The sequence below is a fragment of the Cydia fagiglandana genome, chromosome 12 (genome assembly GCF_963556715.1).
Source record: "Cydia fagiglandana chromosome 12, ilCydFagi1.1, whole genome shotgun sequence".
NCBI classification, from domain to species: Eukaryota; Metazoa; Arthropoda; class Insecta; order Lepidoptera; family Tortricidae; genus Cydia; species Cydia fagiglandana.
This window is the reverse complement of record NC_085943.1, coordinates 6,429,854-6,449,646: the sequence shown is the minus strand read 5'-3', so window position 1 is coordinate 6,449,646 and position 19,793 is coordinate 6,429,854. Positions and strand designations below refer to the sequence as shown.

Genomic DNA, 19,793 nt, shown 5'->3' with positions numbered 1-19,793 from the left:
GATTTATTTTATTGCGAGTGGTTGAAACTCGAAATCGGTCAATTTGATCATCTCGTCTGGACTCGCCTTTAATTTCAGTGATTTCCATTTCGATTTCATTTCATACATGAATCTAGGATATACCTGGATCTGGCATGAGTGGTGGGGGTAACTGACAGAACGGGATAGTCTTATGTATCTTTCAGTAGGAGTAGCAGAGAAAGCGGTATTATTGCTTGTCCTTGTCACAGTCTCACTTTTTGTTTGTTCCCCACCTTTTTATTAGTATGGAGAATGGAGGGCAACAAATGAATTCGACCAATCACAGTGTCGCATTTGCGTATGTTTTGTCCCTCACGGAGGCACGCGTATACCACTTCTATGCGATCCTACCTTGTATGATTTCATATCATTGTTCCTATACTTACTTTACTCTTTGGTTCCTCGGATGCTCGGTTGTTGCTTTTGCTTTGCCATTGTTTATCTGTGGCGCGTCGTGTACTTGTAAAAATGGTGTGTAGAATTCAAATTATTATAAATTAAATTAAAGAGGCATTAAATACACTATAATAATCAATACGCTTCTAGGATAACGTAGTGTTAAATTCACTTTGTAACCATTATTATAATTTGTGTCTAATATGATTAATTTTAAGGATAACAAGAATAAATCTGCGCTCAGTACAAGATGGGCTCAAATGTCGAAACAGGAACAAATTATAGAGAGGAAAAAGATGGAAATACAGGCGAAACTAGAGGCTCAAAAGCAGGCTGCTGCTTTGGCAGCCCAAGCGAAGTTAACAAAGTAAGTATTTACTATTTGCTTTGCACTTTTTCTATAAAATGTGAGGTTGGAGGTATGTCCCCCGGTCCTAGCTTCAGGGTTAATTATTATGACTTGTTAGTCCCGCTTGAAATCTTCCGGTCGACAAAAGAAAGGTATGAGTATACCTTTTAGGGTTCCGTACCTAAAAGGTAAAAACGGGACCCTATTACTAAGACTCCACTGTCCGTCTGTATGTCTGTCTGTCACCAGGCTGCCAGGCTGTATCTCACGAACCGTGATAGACAGTTGAAATTTTCACAGATGTATTTCTGTTGCTGCCATAACAACAAATATTAAAAAAGTACGGAACCCTCGGTGGGCGAGTATGACTTGCACTTGTCCGGCTTTATTTACTGACAATACATAATACACACATACATAAATATACCAACAATACCCTAAAATTTACAGTTTAGTCTCAAAAGACGACAAAAACCCTTCAAACATCTTCTCCAACGATGGCAGCTTCATGAGCCAGTACAAGGCTTTGCTAGAAAAGCAAAAGCAGGAGAAGGAAGATAAAGAGAGACTAGCAAAGCAAGAAGAAAGTAATGCTATTGCTGCTAGTATGCCAGAATATTGTGAAGCTCCTCATGAGGAACCGAAGGAGTATTCGCACCATGATCATGAGAGACGGAGGTCAGACAAAGGCAGCAGGTATTTGATGTGATTCAACAATTTTGACTTTTGCATTCTATAACATTTCCTTAGTTCATTACCAGACATAGGATTCTATGGGGCAGAATTTATTGACAGCTAAGGACTTCTTATATCGATAAACTAAATTATCAATACTTTTCCCTAATACTAGTGACCACCTCCAGTTTCGTTTGTAAATGTGTATTATTTGTAGTATTATTTCGGGGTAAATGATAAAGTTTACACAAAGCCTATTTTATATGACCACTAGATGAAAAAAAATTACGATAAGTGAAGCTTCAGAAATCCCTTCTAAATGAAGAAAACGGGAATTTAGTTATTCTTTGTTTCAAGTCAATACTTTGAATAAAAAAATATTTTTACAAACAAAACTTGGAGCGAACACTAGTACATGAGAGAAACATTGATAATTGAGTTTATAGATATAAGAACTCCTTAGCTGTCAATAAATTTTGTCCCATAGAATCCTGTTCATTACTATTTAAAGCTGACAAGAAGAAAATCGGTTTTTAGCTAAAATTCAAAAGTAAAAATACCTAAATATGTCTATAAATCATTCACTGCCTTAGCTTACCCATTACATCTAAATGTAAATTGAATAGTATATCATTACAAAATTGTGAACTAACATTTTAAATTAAAATATTCTTCCTTTTCATATTATTAAATCCTTTCTCAAGATAGTGATGTAGCAGTTCCTTGAAGGAGTTGAAGGTGACACATTAAATTGTCATCATCAGAAGATTTTGAACTTATCTCTCAACTCAATTATGGTACATATTTTGACTGTACAATTATTTGTTTCAGAGACAGACGTAGATGGAGTGATAGAGGCAAGAACCGTACTAATAGTCCAATGGATGACAGAAGGCAATCAGACAACATCCCACCGTTGATGCAAATTCCATTCATGCCACCAGATCAAGAGCCAAACCATGATAACTGGCAGGGAAACAGAGACCCTAACTCTAACGGAGAAGGGCCTGAAGGCATGGGATATCCAGACTCTAATATGAGGCACATGATGAGACCAGGCCCAAATGCGGGTCCTAGAGGTCCTGGACCAAACATGGGCCCTGGACCTGGACCTAATATGGGACCTAGACCAGGAATGAACATGGGCCCTGGTCCAATGATGGGACCAGGTGGCCCCAACATGCCCCCAATGCCACCAGGCGGTCCTATGCCTCCCGGAGGACCTATGCCGCCTTTCATGGGTGGCCCTCCAAATTATCCAATGCCTCCTAATTGGGGTCCTAATGGACCAGGCGGACCCTGCGGTCCAGGCCCCATGCCTCCGAACATGTGTGGCCCTAATGGTCCAATGCCGCCATTCTTTGGCCCGCCTTTCCCCCAAATGCGCCCTAATGGTCCACCAGGCCCACCTGGTCCTCCCAGACCCGGTCCTCCTAACTCTATGATGCCCCCAAATTCAATGAATAATGGCAACATGCCATTCATGGGTCGTCCTCCATTTGGTCCGAATGGCCCGAACTTTAATAATGGCAATGGCAACATGCCGTTTATGCCACCAAATATGATGCCGCCAAACAGCATGCACAACATGCCTCCTAGCAACATGCCTCCTAGCAACATGCCTCCTAGCAACATGCCTCCTAGCAACATGCCTCCTATCAACATGCCTCCTAGCAACATGCCTCCTAGCAATATGCCTCCAAGTAGCATGTCTTTACACAATATACCTGAACCAAAGCCTTTGGATTCAATGTCGGAGATGAACCTACAGAACATTCCACCGCCCCTGCCGCAGCTCAGTCACATTCCATCACCAAAGGACGAACCTTCATCACCAGCAAACCAAGGTATTATGGTTTTCAAAATAAGTGCCTTTAATTTTATTTTACTGTAGTATTGAGACTTTGAAAGTATCTGATGATTTGGCCAAAAACTGCTTCTTGATAAAACAATTCGTTGTTAGATATTGATTTGCTAAAGTCATATTGTAATTATAAATTCACTATAAATTATTCTGAATATATCAATCTGACTTGAGTGACTTGTTTAATTTATAATGGGTGGTCGATTTTTGTATGGGCAAATAATATTTAAAAAGTCAATGCACATAAAAAGCTTTTCAAAGTTAGTGGGAAAAAATTGAGTTACTTTTCAGGCAATAATTATCACTAATCCAAAGAAACGAAATGGAAAATAACTACTTTTAAAAATGTTGCTATAATTGGTCAACATTCTGAATATCGTTGATTCTCTGATTTTCTCTGTTGATCTCCAAACTTTGTGTACTTTTAACATTATTTTTTATAAGATAGATAGTGTATAGAGAATATAGAGATAGTATTCAGATGTTCAACCACCCTAGTGCTCGATTTTAACTAGATAATTTATAGGATAAAGAGTTGATAGGGAAGATAGGCGTGGCCACTAGACGTTGTTGTTGACTCGTGGTGTGCAGTTTCCTCTGCAGATTGGCCGCCGTCGGTGCTCCGCGCTGCCACGGAGGTCGCCCGGAACGGCGACCACTGGGAAAATGTCCTGAAGGCAATTCACTCACAAGACCAAAATATGTGGTAAAACTCTTGCCACCGTAGCCTTGTCCCTACAGGATACGTGCTGTATTCTTTTTTTTATTATATTATTTTTCTACAATCGAGTGTGATTGGTGCAGTGTTATAAGAAAGTGTGTTCTCTTATTTAGTAAATAGACTAACTTTCTTTTTACTGGCTAAAGTTATTTTTTAAGTTTTTTAAAAACTATCCGTTAAAATTGGACGAACCTAAAGCTAATGAGATTTCCAGACCTGCTAACCTGTTATGGTTGAATTTCATCCCCATCGGTCTGATGATGACATATTAATCATATTATACTTCATTGTCATAAGACTAATATATGTATGGACGTTTGTAAATTTAATGCCTAATTAATTGTACATCTGACTAACTTGGAATATTTCATGTACAAGTATGAAATTATGACGTTTAAATAACACTAGCACGTCTGTGCTATAAAAATCGCTGCCGAGTTATCTTGGTCTGACATTTTGCTGATTCAACTGAATTCTGGTGTCAGATTAATAGTGTCTGATATTATTTTGAGATGATATGCGCTAAGAAAGTTTTTTTCATACGTATTTTAGGTTAACAAAGCTGCTATTTACCAAATAAGAGATGTAAAAATATACCAACTGAATAAATAACTCAGATTTATAATACTGCACTAAAACTATAGGTTGTAAGCCTCATCTAAAGCATCCTTTGGCTTTTCTCTCTCTACCAAGTAATTCTAAAGGTCCATATATTTCCAGGTTCCTTCATAATACGAATTCGAAGGAGTACAAGGAATTCCGGGAGCTAGTGGAAAAGTTCCGGAAGGAGAGTCCGGAGAGGAAACCGGAAGTCAAGCCGGAGGATGTGTATGAGCCCGAGTTCTGCTTGGATGATGATTATGACAGTGATGATGATTACAAGCCAGCAGATAAAAAGTTTAGGTAAGATATATCAACTGATAATTTCGTCGGGTGACAAGCAAAAGTCCACTAACTAACACCAATGAAATTATTGGACAATAAACCGTGTTACAAGTGTAATAAAGTGCATTGTTACTTTAATTTTTTGATAGTACTTAGTGCTTGCCACCCGACGATTTGTAAACCTTACTGCAACAAACTGTCATGCAATTTGGCGAAAGGTATCTATCTAAGGGTGGTATTCCACCTGTCCAATTTTTTGTCCAATGTGCAATGCACATTTGGTCTGGTCACATTTCGTCTCACTCTCACATTAAGCAAAATGTGAGACGCATATACACATTGGACCAAGACATTGGACAGATGGAATACAATCCTAAATAAAGAAACTCACATACATATATACATACAAACATGAACGTTGAAAACAATACACTCTTTTTGTTTGGGCAGTCGTGTAATAATACTGTGTAGATAAAGAAAAAAAAAAGACTAATGTCAAATGTGATATTATTAGATCCACTGAAGTCAGTAAAGTGTTCTTTATGGTCACCTGCAATAATATGTTACTCTTCGAAGGCCGCAAAAATATGTAACACGCTCTTATGGCTCTAGCTCTACAAAGAAGATTGTGTCAGATATTTACCTGATTTTACTGGTCATGCCAAACTTAGCATGATTATTCCAGGTGTCCACTTTCTGGAATGTCAGGGAAAGTCAGTGAAATTCTGGAGTGTCAGGGAATACTGTTCTAAGCAAAGATCAAGTCTTAATGAATATTTCGAACTAGGATAGTGAACATAGTTTTCAATTACAAGGCAAAATTCAGAACAAACAACAGCAATAAAACAACGACAGCAAATAAAAAATTGTAGATTATAGGTACAAGCAGCAACACTCCTAACTGTACATCGGTGGACCTTATAACAAAGGCATAAGGTCCACTGATGTACAGTTAACAGTGTGGGCGATGGTACAACCGAACAAGGGCATAGAGAAACCCATTTTAACAAAGGCATAAAATCAACTTTATGCCGCTTATACGCGACTTAAACACCAACTTCACGAGCATAAGAAGTGAAAACGTGTATTTCTATTTCAGTTTTGGCGACCAAGACTCCCAAAAACCATGGAACCAGTTCAACCTAGGCAGCTCAGTGAAACGCGAAGCGGCGAGCTCACAGAGCGACGACGAATCCGAGAGCAAGCGAGAGCGCCGCAAGAAGAAGTCTCGCTGGGGCGATGAGCCCCCGGTGGCGGATATCAAGCCCCCGGGCGTAGTGGCTCCGTTACCGCCCGGCATGGCGCCTTTACCGCCCGGCATGGCGCCTTTACAGGGTATGCCGCCAATGCCTCCCGGTCTGCCACCGATGCCGCCTCTACCAGGTGTGTATACTGGAGTGATGTAAGATATATCGATGGGGCGATGAGCCCCCCGTGGCGGATATCAAGCCCCCGGGCGTAGTGGCTCCGTTATCGCCCGGTATGGCGCCTTTACAGGGTATGCCGTCAATGCCGCTCGGTATGCCACTGATGCCGCCTCTACCAGGTGTGTATTCTAGAATAATGTAAGATATCTCGATGGAGCAATGAGCCTCTGGTGGGGGATATCAAGCCCCCGGGCGTAGTGGCTCCATTACCGCCCGGCATGGCGTCTTTACCGCCCGGTATGGCGCCTTTACAGGGTATGCCGCCAATGCCACCCGGTATGCCACCGACGCCGCCTCTACCAACTAGTTGCGACCAATCGCGCGCGTGATACGAACTCGTCAACCAATCGCGTTGTAGCGGTGTCACACCGGTGTACTGGCCCCATTCATGCACCATTCTTATTGCCTGAGATATACGTCAATGGGTTGAGTACTTTAACTATTAATTAATAAATAATTACAGGGATGAAGCTGGCTAAAGTAGAAGAGGATGGTTTGAAGCTCACAAACGTGAACCGGGCCAACCCGGCTCTGATGCAGTATGCCATGACCAACTATGGAACCATCAACTTGAGCCCCGAGGATTGGAAGAAGTGTGAAGACAATTTCAAACTCAATCTGCTGTTCCAGGTATGTTTGAATATTCCATAACAGATGTACTAAAATATTCATTTCACCACACCCGCTTGGAAATGCTCTATTTATAGAAATCAGTGCGCAAATGTAAAGATGATGTTAATGCTCTAGCCTCCTATAAGGCCCAAGGTCCTACCTATAGTACTTCTTCAGTTCGATGATATTTAAACCATATGCAATTAGAACAGAGTTGCATTTCTTTTGTTTCGCTTCAAAATAAAAATCAACTCTATTCCCTGCACTATCGGTTCAAACTGCAGTGGCAAATTTTGGCTTTTACATTTGTATAGCTGGGCCTTAAGAGGCTAGATGGCAAAGTTTTGAATGCTTTCTCTGAAAATTTCAATGATAATTACTTCATAGCTTTCATTTTAATTTGATTTCTAAATTCTTACAAGTATTTATTTGCTTGTGTTGACGAGGTGTACAATTTCCTTTCTTTTCATCCTTTAAAGCAGCGGTCGGGAACTTGCGGCCCGCGGCCCGCCAACCTCTCGCTTGCGGCCTCCCTGGCTATTTTGTATGTAATACTGACGAACGACAATGTCTGCTAAAGTCACAAATATTACCAAAGTGCGGCCCGCGTCATCTTCGTTAACTACTATGTAGCCCTTGGCTGCTAAAAGGTTGCCGACCGCTGCTTTAAAGCTTTACACTGTTATCACGGTAAGCAAGACAGCGCTATGCTCGTATATGGCAATGTCTCGCTCGCACAATAGTGAGGCGTGCGAGGATCCCCGTCCAATGTTGAGACCGCCTTTAGCACTCGTACAGCTTGGCAAAAACGAGTAGAAATTAAAAAGTGGTAACACTGTAGTGTCGTCCCTTTCAAACCAATTTATATAAGAAAACGGGACGACACTACAGTGTTGCCACTTTTTAATTTCTACTCTTTTTGGCAAGCTGTACTTGTTCTGTGGTCATATTTGTTCCTACTACCATAATTTGTTGCAGGATATGTTGAAAAAGAGGCAGGAAGTGGAGCGGCTGGCGGCATCAGGCAAGCACAAGTACGAATACGACAGTGATGAAGACACCGCTGAAGGCACATGGGAACACAAGTATGTTCTTTTTTCCTAAGCTTTTATATAGTAGTTCACCTGTCCCGTTGTCTGTGTTTGGGCAGGGGTGCGAAACTCTTGACTTCGGCCAAACTCGGCTCCGCTCGGCTCAGCTTTGATCCGAGCATTTATTAGGGTTGACACAACTTAACGTCCCTTTGCGTGCACGACCACAAATAAGATAATGGATTGAATTTTGACAACCCTATAATAGCCGAAAGGGATAGTGCCATATATTAGACAGGGTTAGCATGAATCGACCCTGAACCGCTGTCAAACTTCGGTTTTGTAGGAAGTCCTTTCTGCACGGCAAGTACTATTATTTATTCTGTGGTTTGGTTGGGTCTGCAAATAAATGTTGTAAGTTTGACTCATTTCCCAGTTTCCCATTGAGCTGAAATTTTGCAATGTAAATCGGGTGACTATGCAATATTATGGTACTATCGAGCTGATCTAATGATGGAGACAGGAGGTTGCTATAGGAACTCTGTAATAAAACAACGCAACCTAATTATGTTTGGGGGTTTTAGAATTTTTTCGATATATGTACATAGTTACATGTGAAAAAAAAGTACAGTCAGCGATAAAAGCCATCCATTTGAGCTGTCTAACAAGGGCCGCATTAGAGTTAACCTTCTACACTGAATAACTATTGCTATTATAATGGGTGCGTTTTTAAGGTTACGCGCAAAAGAAATGTACGCGACGGAGAAGTGGGCGGACGAGCTGACAAAACAGGCAGCCGGGAAACATCACATCGGGGACTTCTTGCCCCCTGAGGAACTGAAGAAGTAAGCTTTTCATTTTACCCTTGATCGCCTTCACCTCTCATCATCATCATCATCATCATCAGGCTATATTAGTCCACTGCTGGACATAGCCCTCCCCTAAAGAGCGCCAAAGCGCCCTGTCTTCAGCTTGCCGCATCCAGCATCTGCCTGCAGTCTTTCGCAGATCGTCATCCCACCTGGCCGAAGGGCGGCCTACACTACGTTTGCCGAGTCACGGTCTCCACTCAAGAACACGTTTACCCCAGCGGTTGTCGGTTCTTCGTGAGATATGGCCACTTGGCCAGCTCACTGCCACTTCAGCTTGCTAATTCTTTGAGCTATGTCGGTAACTTTGGTTCTCTGTCGGATGTATGCCAAAGTTACCTTCATCTCTACCATAGAGAAATGTAGTATGCATAGAGTGCTCACTCCATACATCTGTTTTGGTACCAAATAAATAAATAAATAAATAAATAAATAAATAAATATTATAGGACATTCTTACACAGATTGACTAAGTCCCACAGTAAGCTCAAGAAGGCTTGTATTGTGTACCAAAACGACTATTATTTTCGTAGTCGACATCTGGTAACAAGTAGTGGAATTAACAGTACCGCTACTTGATACCAGATGTCTCGAGTGTCGCTACTCACGAAAATTGTATTGAACAACAATTTAAAACTAATATTAGAAGCAGAAGGAGTTGAAAATAGAGTTCCGGTTAATCCGGTTATAATATTATTTGACTTTTCGGCTGTCGCAACATCTATTGTCAACTAGCAGTACTGATAATTCCGCTACTTGATACTAAGGCACTGGTCCCACCGCGAGCTAGTAAGCTATGAGCTATCGGCTATAAACACGAACAAAAGATAAGCACTCCCGTGTAAATAAAAGAGACACGGCGATATTTATAGCTCACCGCTGGGCGAGTAACTATAAATATCGCCGTGTCTCTTTTATTTACACGGGAGTGATTATCTTTTGTTCGTGTTTATAGCCGATAGCTCATAGCTTACTAGCTCGCGATGGGACCAGTGCCTATGTCGACCACGAAAATATGTAATAGTCGTTCTAGTACCAAAACTGATGTATGGAGTGAGCAGTATTTTTTCTCAATGCCTCTACCACGCCATATTGTGATGAGTGAAGTACCCCCCATTTTCTACAATTTGTACCAATTTTAATATAATACTCGTAAAGAATATTAGAATGACAAGGTTGAGAGAAATCCTTAGATTTTTTATCTTCTGCATCTTTACCGTGAAACAAATTTCAGATTTATGGAGAAATATTCCGCGGTGAAAACTGGCAAGGAGCCAGATTTGAGTGACTACAAGGAGTTTAAACTGAAAGAGGATAACGTTGGTAAGCTAATTCGAATTGTAAATGGGTATCAAGTTAGGAAAGTCCAAACAGTTTTTGTAACGTTAGCATATGGTTTAATTTAATTTCGCTTCTTCTGTACTTGAATGAAATTTGAATGTTTCTCTTATCCTTTATAGTTTATATTGGGTTTTTATAAAACTTGTTTAATATACAGGGTGTTGGGTACATCGTTTGCCAAATTAAAACTGCAGATACATAGGTTGACTCATTTGCTATCTTCTCAGCTCAGGCCTAGAAAATTTTAACTTGGCGCACATTTTTTTTTCACTTATATGCCAGTTTTTCGTAAATTTCAAATTTTTACTTGCGTAGTAGTAAAAAAAACCATGGGCAATTTTGTTTTTCTAGGCATGAGAAGATAGCAAATGACTCAACCTATCTGCCGTTTAATTTGGCAAACGATGTACCAAACACCTTGTATATATACATATAGGTTGTTAATTTATATCTCCATGCAAAAGAAACGTTCTGCAGCACTAAAAACTAATGATATTGTTCGTACGAATGGATTAATCTGGGTTACTAGGGGCCGTTATATGTGACCAAGATTTGAATGTAAATTTTTAAATGTCAGAAAATAGAGGTTACAGCCGTCTGTCCATATACTGGGACGTTCAATAAGTCACCTGCTATGACATGCTTACTTGTCCAGAGAACTTTACACTTTTGGCACTCGAGTGTGCATTCTTGTGATCTGTTTGTGCCAAAATGTATACAATTTGTGAATGGAGATATGTTTATATTTGTAGCAACATAACTGCGCGTCAATATTTTTCAGGTGTTTTAAAAGACAGTTTAAATTTAACTCTGACAAACTGATAAAAAAAAACATTTTTTTCTTGGGCTTGTGAGCTATGAGTAGTACAGTCGCAATCAGATATATCGAAGGGTCCGAGGCGCTCACAAATATCTGAACACGCCTCTATTGTCAAGGCGTTAGAGTGCATGCTCAGATATTTTTAAGCACCTCGGCCGCGGCGACTGTACGAGTAGGTACGCCTATTATACAGGGTGTTTGGTACATCGTTTGCCAAATTAAAACGGCAGATAGGTTGAGTCATTTGCTATCTTCTCAGGCCTAGAAATTTTTAATTTGGTGCAAAAAAAATTCTTCCCTTCTATGACAGTTTTTCGTAAATTTCAAATTTTTACTTGCGTAGTAGTAAAAAAAACCATGGCCAATTTTGTTTTTCTAGGCATGAGAAGATAGCAAATGACTCAACCTATCTGCCGTTTTAATTTGGCAAACGATGTACCAAACACCCTGTATATATTTGTAGTCTTGGTCTGGACAGCATTTGTTAGTGATTTGTGTTTATAGGTTTCAAAATGCTGCAAAAGTTGGGCTGGAGCGAGGGCCAGGGGCTGGGCGTGGAGGGCACAGGTATCGTCGACCCCATCAACAAGTTAGTACAATTCTTATTTATTTTTATTATAGCAGGGTCGAACACATTGTATACCTATGCATATCATCTAGTATATGTAATAGAATAGAAGAAACTTTATTAAAGTATCGCTTAAAATAAACTTAGGTAAGAAAAATGTGAGACCATATGAGTCGCTTAATTTCAAACTCGGCGTAAATCCATCTGTTAGATTATGCGATTTTGGTATTACGAAAACGTAATAGGGTAGATATTTGCTGAGAGGGTCCAATGGATTTACCAGAGTTTGAAGTTAAGCGACACATATATCAATAACATCGAAATATTCGAAGTACGAGTAAATACAGATGTAACATCAAAATATTTTTAACCATTTCGACGCCGTCTCAAACACAAAAGCTGTCACTCGGACGCCACGTCACTGAAGTGTCACAACTGAAATTGAACTTTATGCATATACACGTAGGTCTATGTCGCGCTGTGGTCTGTGACCGATTAATCCGTCTTTGGCGTTGGACCTGCGGTGCGGATATATCGGTCATTGGCGTCCAAAAGATTAATAATCCTTTTATTTTGCGGAGAAAGTAGCTCGTTCGCTATTGGCGTCATTCAAGGTCGTATTGGACGCTTCAACAAACGGCCTGACTTGGACAGGATTCACAGGATATCCAGCTTGAATAAAGGCCCTTTGATTTGACCTGTAACTCGTCCCGTATTTGGTACTAATACCTTAATCGTACCAAGGACATATGTAACTTCGTATAAGTTGATTAAAGTTTAAGGAAAAAACGTGCCTCGGAAATCAAGAAAAAGTCATTCTCGGCTAGATGGCGTGACGACACCGTTTCATATTTAACAATTTTAACACATAGACATCAGTGAATGAACATGGATCAAAATGATATAAAAATAATAAAATCATTTATCCATATATATACATTTTTTTGATAATTTTATACGTTTTCATTTTGAGTTTTAGTCGTATGTCGATAGATGGCAGTAAATTTACTGTGACTACAAAATTTACAATGACAGGACCCCTCTATACTATATATTCTTTTTGATCGTACCGTATTTAGCACTTCACCTCGAAATTCTGCAACAGGGCCAACCAGCCGGTCGCCAACATGGGCCTAGGAGCTGCCTCCTCCGACGTGGTGTCTCCTGATGACGACGAGTTCGATGCCTACAGGAAGCGCATGATGCTCGCCTACCGGTTCAGACCCAACCCTCTGGTGAGTACCATGTGTCAGTACTACAGCCGGTCGCCAAAATGGGTCTAGGAGCTGCCTCCTCCGACGTGGTGTCTCCTGGTGACGACGAGTTCGATGCCTACAGGAAGCGCATGATGCTCGCCTACCGGTTCAGACCCAACCCTCTGGTGAGTACCATGTGTCGTACCACAGCCGGTCGCCAACATGGGCCTAGGAGCTGCCTCCTCCGACGTGGTGTCTCCTGATGACGACGAGTTCGACGCCTACAGGAAGCGCATGATGCTCGCCTACCGGTTCAGACCCAACCCTCTGGTGAGTACCCTGTACAGATACACTATATCAGTATCAGTACCACAACCAACCGCCGTCACAGAATAAGTAAGGAGGTATAGAAAGTTCACTCTCTAACAAAACACGTCTACGAGTATTACGATAGATATGACCGCAAGGTGGCGTAAGCGCGAGCAGACGTCCGTTCCGTAGCGGTGCGCGGCAACTACTAAGACTAGACACCAAAATTGGCGTGGGCCGCATGTAGTTGTAGCGACGCGACGAAATCGCGGAGTGAGCCACGCCTGTCACTTTTTTAGTATGAGTTAAGGTTATGAGACTTTCCTTTGGATATCATATAAAATAAACTGTTTTTAAAGCCTAATTTTCGTACTTTATCTTTATTGACACTTCTACATCTTTAAATTTGTATAATGATTGTCTACGAAAAATTTATCTAAATCGTTAACTTTTGTAATTTCCACTGAAATCACGCCCATTTAGATAGCGCATGTAAATGGCGCCGTACATTATGTGGTAACGGATTGAACTTACATAGGTACCTACATATAATTTAAGCGAAATAAAATAACACTAAAATGTGAACAAGCAAAATTGTTTTTATTTTCTTAAAACAATACATAAATATTTATTACACGAACATTTTTTGTTTGTTACAGAATAATCCTCGGCGACCGTATTATTAAGTAAACTAGATTATACCATAGTCTAATAAAACATGGTCTTCTCTTCCCAGAGTGACACAAGCCTACGTCACAATAACATTGCCACTTTATATAGCGCTATCGCATATTATCATATAGCGCTGTCGCACGATAATGTAGGCTTGTGTCAGTCTCGTGACCACGAAAAGACGGGAAGAGAGTACCAGGCGGAGTATATTATTATACCATGATTAATACATTTAGCGCCACTTGCATCACCCCACTAACCCGGGGTTCACCGGTTAAACCGTTAACCCAGCGTTAAATTGTACTGGTAGCAGTGGTAACTCCAGGTTTAACTGGGTAACACCGGGTTAGTGACTGGTGCAAGAGGCCCTTAAAGTCTTAAAGAGAGGGGTATTGTTATGTTATCGAGACTAAAATGCATCGCGCATGATGTACGAGTATGTCAACTAAGTTCAGATTTTGATTACACAGTATGTGCATATTAGTAATTAAAAACATGAATAGGTAATATGATGTATTAGTTCGTGTTCAGATATTTTTGAGTAAATTTGTCTGACATTATCATTACTTTATTTGATCGCGACCGTATTAAATATAACATCACCAATTTGAACACGTGAAATGAGTAAAGTACAAAACATAATGTATATCATATAATGTTATATAAGTATATTATTTAACCGACTGCTGAAAAAGAGGTTATTCAAATATGTTTGCCCAAAAAAAATTGCATAACCCAAATAAACGACTTGACTGATTTTAAAGTGAGATATCACTAGATTTTATATATGTCGGCGGCCGATCGTAAGATCAGGCTTATCGTGAAATTCCTAGGCATATCGTGAAACGTGAAAATCTTTGACCCGTTCCCTGAGTCGACGGAGCCCCGCTACGCGCGGCTCCTATTTCTGGGCAGTTTGCCCTTCGGGCATCTGAAGCAACCTAACGAACCTATCCTACCTACAGTCAGCAGCAGATATACCTGAGCGGGCAAGGTGTCCAAGAAAACATATGCACTTCAATCGGCACAAAAATAAGGACATCTAAGATGTCATTTTCACGTAGGCTTTCAGTTCGTCACAAATACCTTAACTTCTGAGTTTTTCTTTAACACATACACCCTTATTTAATCACAATGACAATAACGGTTAAAAAGTCAGTGGTAACTAAGCAATCAAATTCAAGCTGCTGTCATTAATACCTACACGCACTGCCAATCACGTACGTCAGCAGCCAGGGTGCCACCAGTTGCTAAGCAGTTGTTATTTCAATGGTAACTAAGCATCAACATTTTATCTGTTTAACTTTAAAATAAATACTGTAGCACTACGAATTGACACCTCCTTTCTTAAAGAAGTATTTTATCGTTAAGTGTCAAACTTATACAATAAATAAGTAGGTTCTACTAGAATGATCGGTTTTTTTATTTTAACTGTCATATGCAGCTGTTCTTCCAAACCGTTGATCATATTATATACCTATGTTAATATATTTATTTAGCCCACTTATTGTAGTAAAATATACTATACAGGGTGGCCCATTTAGATCGGCCAGTATGGGAAAATCTGATACTATACGATATACACCGATCTCTTCTTAGGAATCATGTCATCGATTTTAGTAACACGAAAAACTGCATTCATACATTTAAAAAAATGTGTACTCAGCTCGGGAATGGAACCCCGAACGTTTTGAAAAATAAAACTAAGACTATTTCTATTTAGATATTGATTGTGTAGGTCTTAAGCAATAAATGTTACTATGAAACATGATGTCTGAAATTAATAAAATGCATTGTTTTCATATCCTTTTTAATTTAGTCAGTTTTCGAAGAGACCAGCATTTTTAGGGTTCCGTACCCAAAGGGTAAAACGGGACCCTATTACTAAGACTCTGCTGTCCGTCCGTCTGTCCATCGACATCCGTCCGTCCGTCTGTCACCAGGCTGTATCTCAGGAACCGTGATAGCTTTACAGTTCAAATTTTCACAAATGATGTATTTCTGTTGACGCTATTATAAGTAACAAGAAATACTAAAAACAGAATAAAATAAAGATTTAAGTGGGGCTCCCATACATTAAACGTGATTTTTGAGTAGTAAATATCAAATGGCATTCCGCACAGGAGTAATCTAAGTAACGCCCACTGCGGGTTCAAACCTACAACGTCCTGATAGAAAGTCGTACATACGCTACATGTGACATTATCTTCAAAAATTATATAAACTAATGCGAAATTAACATAAAACCAGAAGACACAAATTAATAATAGAAATGAAATAAAAAAAAAAAACAAAAAGCTGTAATCTCTAGGTGCGTACGACTGAGATTTGAACCCGCGGTCTCTGCTTTGAAAAGCAAACGCCTGTTACTGAGACCACGACGTGCCTTGACAATTGGCTCTAAATTCGGCTTCAGTTAGCTTTTGCTATGTGTCATTCGTCTTGACGATTCTGTTAAAAGAAATAGTTTGCAGTAAGTTGACCGAGAGGCTCCTGTCAAATGGTTGAAGGGCAAAACGTGAGATAGATGTATGTGATGACAAGACTGTACTGCTTTCGATGATTGTCAAAACGCTTTACCTGAAATTAGCATGGCTATCTTTTATTCAATATTCGACCATACTTGTATGCTTTAAAGTCTATTTTTCCATATTGTTCAGATATATTTGACACGTTGACCGCTTAGATACCATTGGTTTTTTGACAGCTAAGGTATCAATGACTTGTTGTAAGTGTAGAAATTAATGAATAGCGACTGTTAACATATTTGTGACACGTTGAGCGCTCACAAGTAAATACTACCATGACAGTCAACAACTTTTTGACAGTTTAAACGTTTACCTCTCTTTGAGCACCTGGAGTGTATAGCGACTTCTGCTGCTGACTGTACATATTGGTTTAATGTGACTATCGTCAAAACATTACACAGGAACATTACGATCTGCCTGATCTTACGATCGGCCGCCGACATATATATGTACAGTCAGCAGCAGATATACCTGAGCGGGCAAGGTGTCCAAGAAAACATATACACTTCAATCGTCACAAAAATAAGGACATCTAAGTTGTCATTTTCACGTATGCTTTCAGTTCGTCACATATACCTTAACTTCTGAGTTTTTCTTTAACACATACACCCTTATTTAATAACAATGACAATAACGGTTAAAACGTCAGTGGTAACTAAGCACTCAAATTCAAGCTGCTGTCATTAATACCTACACGCACTGCCAATCACGTACGTCAGCAGCCAGGGTGCCACCAGTTGCTAAGCAGTTGTTATTTCAATGGTAACTAAGCATCAACATTTTATCTGTTTAACTTTTAAATAAATACCGTAGCACTACGAATTGAGACCTCCTTTCTTAAAGAAGTATTTTATCGTTAAGTGTCAAACTTAGACAATAAATAAGTAGGTTCTACGAGAACGATCGGTTTTTTTATTTTAACTGTCATATGCGGCTGTTCTTCCAAACCGTAGAGCATATTATATACCTATGTTAATATATTTATTTAGCCCGCTTATTGTACTAAAACATACTATACAGGGTGGCCACAGGTTGGCCCATTTAGTTAGATCGGCCAGTATGGGAAAATCTGATACTATAAGATATACACCGATCTTTTCTTAGGAATCATGTCATCGATTTAAGTAACACGAAACACTGCATTCATACATTAAAAAAAATGTGTACTCAGCTCGGGAATCAAACCCCGAACGTTTTGAAAAATAAAACTAAGACTATTTCTATTTAGATATCGATTGTGTAGGTCTTAAGCAATAAATGTTACTATGAAAAATGATGTCTAAAATTAATAAAATGCATTGTTTTCATGTCCTTTAATTTCATTTAGGGTTTTTAGGGTTCCGTACCCAAAGGGTAAAACGGGACCCTATTACTAAGACTCTGCTATCCGTCCGTCCGTCCATCCATCCGACCGTCCGTCCGTCTGTCACCAGGCTGTATCTCACGAACCGTGATAGCTAGATAGTTGAAATTTTCACAGATGATGTATTTCTGTTGCCGCTATAACAACAAATACTAAAAACAGAATAAAATAAAGATTTAACTGGGGCTCCCATACAACGAACGTGATTTTTGACCGAAGTTAAGCAACGTCGGGCGGGGTCAGTACTTGGATGGGTGACCGTTTTTTTTTGCCTTTTTTGCATTATGGTACGGAACCCTTCGTGCGCGAGTCCGACTCGCACTTGCCCGGTTTTTATTTTCAATACATTATACATAAATTTTTTTTAAATGAATGAATGCAGTTTTTCTTGTTACTAAAATCGATGACATGGTTCCTAAGAAGAGATCGGTGTATGTCTTATAGTTTTAGATTTTCCCATACTGACCGATTTAAATGGGCCAACCTGTGTAGTACCTACTAAAATACGATGGCCCGAATCGATCAAAGAACGAAGGAGAAAATAATTGTATCCAACCTAGCAGTAGGTAAATATCAAATGGCATTCCGCACAGGAGTAATCTAAGTAACGCTTACTGCGGGTTCAAACCTACAAAGTCCTGATAGAAAGTCGTACATATTACGCTACGCTACATCTGACATATCTTCAAAAATTATATAAACTAATGCGAAATTAACATAAAACCTGAAGACACAAATTAATAATAAAAATGAAACCCAAAAGAAATAAAAAGCTGTAATCTCTAGGTGCGTACGACTGAGATTTGAACCCGCGGTCTCTACTTTGAAAAGCAAACGCCTGTGACTGAGACCACAACGTGCCTTGACAATTGGCTCTAAATTCGGCTTCAGTTAGATTTTGCTATGTGTCATTCGTCTTGACGATTCTGTTAAAAGAAATAGTTTGCAGTAAGTTGACCGAGAGGCTCCTGTCAAATGGTTGAAGGGCAAAACGTGAGATAGATGTATGTTATGACAAGACTGTACTGCTTTCGATGATTGTCAAAACGCTTTACCTGAAATTAGCATGGCTATCTTTCATTCAATATTCGACCATACTTGTATGCTTTAAAGTCTATTTTTCCATATTGTTCAGATATATTTGACACGTTGGCCGCTTAGATACCATTGGTTTTTTGACAGCTAAGGTATCAATGACTTGTTGTAAGTGTAGAAATTAATGAATAGCGACTGTTAACATATTTGTGACACGTTGAGCGCTCACAAGTAAATACTACCATGACAGTCAACAACTTTTTGACAGTTTAAACGTTTACCTCTCTTTGAGCACCTGGAGTGTATAGCGACTTCTGCTGCTGACTGTATATTATAAAAACATTGCCATTGTTTTATCTGTTTTTATTGTATTTTAAAGTTAGAATCTGGTCTCAATCCACGGGTGGTAGGTAGCTATTTGTTAAAAAATGTGTAAAAAGATAACTATAATTTAAGTATTTCAGAAACTTTCATGTAACTAGTAACTACAGTCATGTATTTAACTGTAAGTACAGTCGACGTCAAAGATATGTTTACACTTTTCGCCTTATTACAAAGGAGTAAGGTGCAAAAGTGTAAACATATCTTTGACGTCGAATGTACATTTACTAGAGTTATTACATTTATTCTTTCTATTTTAGTCTGCATAATGTCTTTCAGAGCCAAATTGTGTTTATATTATAAATCTATTAATTGTATAGTTATTAAGCTTTCTATCAAACAACAGACTTGATTCATTCAACTAAAGGCATTATACTTACTTTATGTATATTATTAAGCACAATTTGTGGCATACTTTCATAAAAAATACATACTTACATTTTACACTGTATTTTATTATACTTTTGGCAACACGCCATTAATGTCCTATCATATCCGCTTCCTGTTATTAAACTGCTTAAAAATATTTGAATATTTGTGACGTTCCACGGCCAAAGGTACCTTATGGCGGCTGGCGTTTACGTCGCATAGCGCCGCAATAAGATTGGAGCGGCGTTAATAATAGCGTAAGCGCCAACCGCTTTAAGGTACCTTTACCCGTGCTTTACGACTTTACGTCACATTTGTGTTGTTCTGGATATTATGTAAATATGTACCTTTAGCGCTTACG

At 39.4% G+C, this 19,793-nt stretch overlaps 1 protein-coding gene across 3 annotated transcripts; it reads left to right on the top strand.

Annotated features, from left to right (window-relative positions):
* Nucleotides 1-449: 449 nt before the first annotated feature.
* On the top strand, nucleotides 450-19,507 carry LOC134669470 (SURP and G-patch domain-containing protein 1-like). Of its 3 annotated transcripts, none has more exons than XM_063527052.1 (14): nucleotides 450-492; nucleotides 636-784; nucleotides 1,217-1,462; nucleotides 2,273-3,288; nucleotides 3,897-4,011; nucleotides 4,747-4,929; nucleotides 6,011-6,294; nucleotides 6,802-6,968; nucleotides 7,929-8,035; nucleotides 8,716-8,826; nucleotides 10,085-10,173; nucleotides 11,516-11,600; nucleotides 12,685-13,105; nucleotides 13,744-19,507. In XM_063527052.1, the coding sequence occupies exons 1-13, from the start codon at nucleotides 490-492 to the stop codon at nucleotides 12,860-12,862; spliced, it is 2,733 nt and encodes a 910-aa protein (XP_063383122.1). In that variant the 5' UTR covers nucleotides 450-489; the 3' UTR covers nucleotides 12,863-13,105; nucleotides 13,744-19,507. The 3 variants fall into 3 exon arrangements, with proteins under 3 accessions (XP_063383122.1, XP_063383121.1, XP_063383120.1); XM_063527051.1 differs by lacking the exon at nucleotides 450-492 and having other exon boundaries at nucleotides 500-784; nucleotides 13,744-15,075; nucleotides 16,539-19,507; XM_063527050.1 differs by lacking the exon at nucleotides 450-492 and having other exon boundaries at nucleotides 500-784.
* The last annotated feature ends 286 nt before the right edge of the window (nucleotides 19,508-19,793 follow it).